This window comes from Genypterus blacodes, unplaced genomic scaffold (assembly GCF_046128005.1).
Source record: "Genypterus blacodes isolate CSIRO-AG114 ecotype Tasmania unplaced genomic scaffold, CSIRO-AGI_Gbla_v1 ptg000458l_1, whole genome shotgun sequence".
NCBI classification, from domain to species: domain Eukaryota; kingdom Metazoa; phylum Chordata; class Actinopteri; order Ophidiiformes; family Ophidiidae; genus Genypterus; species Genypterus blacodes.
The window spans coordinates 7,501-10,000 of record NW_027467225.1 but is presented as its reverse complement, the minus strand read 5'-3'; the positions used below and the strand labels follow the sequence as shown (position 1 = coordinate 10,000).

At 42.6% G+C, this 2,500-nt stretch overlaps 1 protein-coding gene across 1 annotated transcript in view; it reads right to left on the bottom strand.

Annotated features, from left to right (window-relative positions):
* LOC142990080 (glycine receptor subunit alphaZ1) overlaps nt 1-2,500 on the bottom strand; it is a gene marked incomplete at its 5' end in the record, with an annotated part of 14,678 nt that overhangs the window by 5,501 nt on the left and 6,677 nt on the right. The window contains one exon of the mRNA XM_076139817.1: nt 1,499-1,645. Coding sequence (XP_075995932.1) covers nt 1,499-1,645 — 147 coding nt within the window. The remainder of the gene's footprint in view (nt 1-1,498; nt 1,646-2,500) is intronic.

The window sequence follows — 2,500 nt, the reverse complement described above, 5'->3', positions numbered from 1 at the left end:
TCTCTCTCTCTCTCTCTGTCTGTCCTTTTCTATCCTTCTCTGTCTCTCACCCTCTCTCTCACACCCTCTGTCTGTCTGTCTGTCTGTCTGTCTCTCTCTCTCTCACACCCTCTGTCTGTCTGTCTGTCTGTCTCTATGTCTCTCTGTCTCTCCCTCTCTATTAGTGCAGTTTCTTTTGGATCTCTGGATTAATCCCTGATGAGTCTGAGGCGCTCACTGTGGTCTGAATCGAGCTTTTAAGAAGGTGGAGGATGAAGAGAGATCGTGACACCATGAGGCCTTTCACTCCCAAACAGCTGGCAGATAAGCGTCTGTGTTTAGAGGCTGCATGTATCCTCTCACTTACACACACACCTTTTCTCAATTTTTAATTGCTCTATTCTCTCGTTCTTTGTCTACACATCCTTTTTCTCAATTTTTCATTTTCCTATTCCCTCGTTCTTTTTCTTCACCTCTTTTTTCTCATTTTTCTATTCTCTCGTTCTTTTTCTTCACCTCTGATTTCTCATTTTTCTATTCCCTCGTTCATTTCCTACACCTGCTTTATCTTGATTTTCTATTTTCTCGTTCTTTTTCTTCGCCTCCTTTTTCTTGATTTTTAATTTTTCCGTTCTCTCGTTCTTCTTCTTCACCTTTTTTCTCATTTTTCTATTCTCTCGATCTTTTTCTTCATCTCCTTTTTCTTGATTTTTCATTTCTCTATTCTCTCGTTCTTTTGCTTCACCTCGTTTTTCTCAGTTTTCTTTTCTGTTGTCCATTTTCTACACCTTTTTTCTTGATTTTCTATTCTCTCGTTCTTTTTGAAAATTGCCTGTAGTTTGCCTCTTATTTGCCCAAAATTTGCTCGTGATCTGTCTGTAATTTTGCCAAAAATTTCCTGAAAATTGCTTGTAATTTAACCGTAGTTTGCCTGTAATTACTCTAAATTGCCCGTAGTTGGTTGTTTGTTGCTCGTAATCTGCCTGTAATTTCACCAAAAATTGCCCATCATTTGCCCATAGTTAGTTGCTCATTTGTCTGTTATTTGCACACAATTTGCTGGTAATCTGCCCGTAGTTTCCCTGTAGTTTGCCTGACATTTGCATGAAAGTGTGCCCGTAATTTGCCCGTAGTCTGCCTGTAATTACACCAAAAATTAGTTGAAAATTGGCCATAGTTTGATTGTTATTTGTCCAAAATTTGGCAAGCTACGGGAAAACTACATGCTACCCATGGGCATAATGCCGGCACATTTCAGGCAAATTGCATGCAGAGAACAAGCAAACTACGGGCAATTCTCAACAAATTTTTGGCGTGACTAGAGGTGAAGAAAAAGAACGAGAGAATAGAAAAAAGTGAAAAAGGAGGTTCTTTTTCTTCACCTCCGTCTTCTTATTTTGATTCTTTTGTTTCTTCTTCACCTCTTTTCTGGTTCTGATGTGAAATGGTCTGAATTGGTGAAGAATGATGAAGAATGATGAAGAGTAAGACGTGAACACAAAGGTAACAGATGGTTCACCTTCATGTGCCGTCGCCTCCGTCTGAAGCGCAGCAGCTCCTTGTGCTGACGGGCGATGAAGTTGACCGCTGCATACTCCAACAAGGCGGAGAAGACGAAGAGCAGGCACACGGCCATCCAGATATCGATGGCTTTGACGTAGGAGACCTGTGGGGGACAGGAAGAGAAGAAACGTTTGTCTTCACGCTGCCCTGCATGTAAAGATCTACATGGAGAGGTTCAGGGTCAAAGGTCAGAGTTACTATAGGAGAGAGATCCATGACTGAGTGGCTGATTGGTTGGTAAATGAGTGACAGACTGCATCACTGATGAAAACATAGATCCTCCCCTCCTCTCCTCTCTTCTCCTCCTCTCTTTACTCCCTTGATCTCATCATCTCCTCTTTCTAGTCCTCTGCCCTCCGTCTTGCCTCGCCTGACACGATGCTGGAATCATCTGTGGCATGTGAGAAGAGCATGTGTGTGTGTGTGCCCACCTAAGCTCAGCTGTGCTGTGTGATCATTATTGTGACAGCTGAACTGTGGAGCCTCACGGTTCGTTTGTTCGATATTTAGAGCGCAAGAAGCACCTAATGTCAACAAACGTGTGTATGTGTGTGTGTGTGTGCGTGTGTGTGTGTGTGTATGTGTGTGTGGGGGGGATTACAGTTTCCCTAGACATGATTATACATACATGTACATACACACACATGTATGTATCCCAGTAGCTCACGAAAACTCTGAGCGTTTTTTTCCCCGTAATCTGTAAATCCCTCCCATGAAGCCATGAATATTATATTTTCTCTTAAATTGATCCTCTCTCCTCTTCTTCTTTCTTTCTGCCTCCTTTCATCGTTTCCTCTCCACTGGAACGTTTGGCACCGAGGAACGTCTCTCTTCTCGTCTCACTTTGGAGGATTTTTATGCTCATTAATGAAAAGGAACTCTAGCTGTCACTCTAATCCTCTCTCTCTCCCTCTCCCTCTCTTTCTGTCTCTCTCTCTCCCTGTCTGTCTTTCTCTCT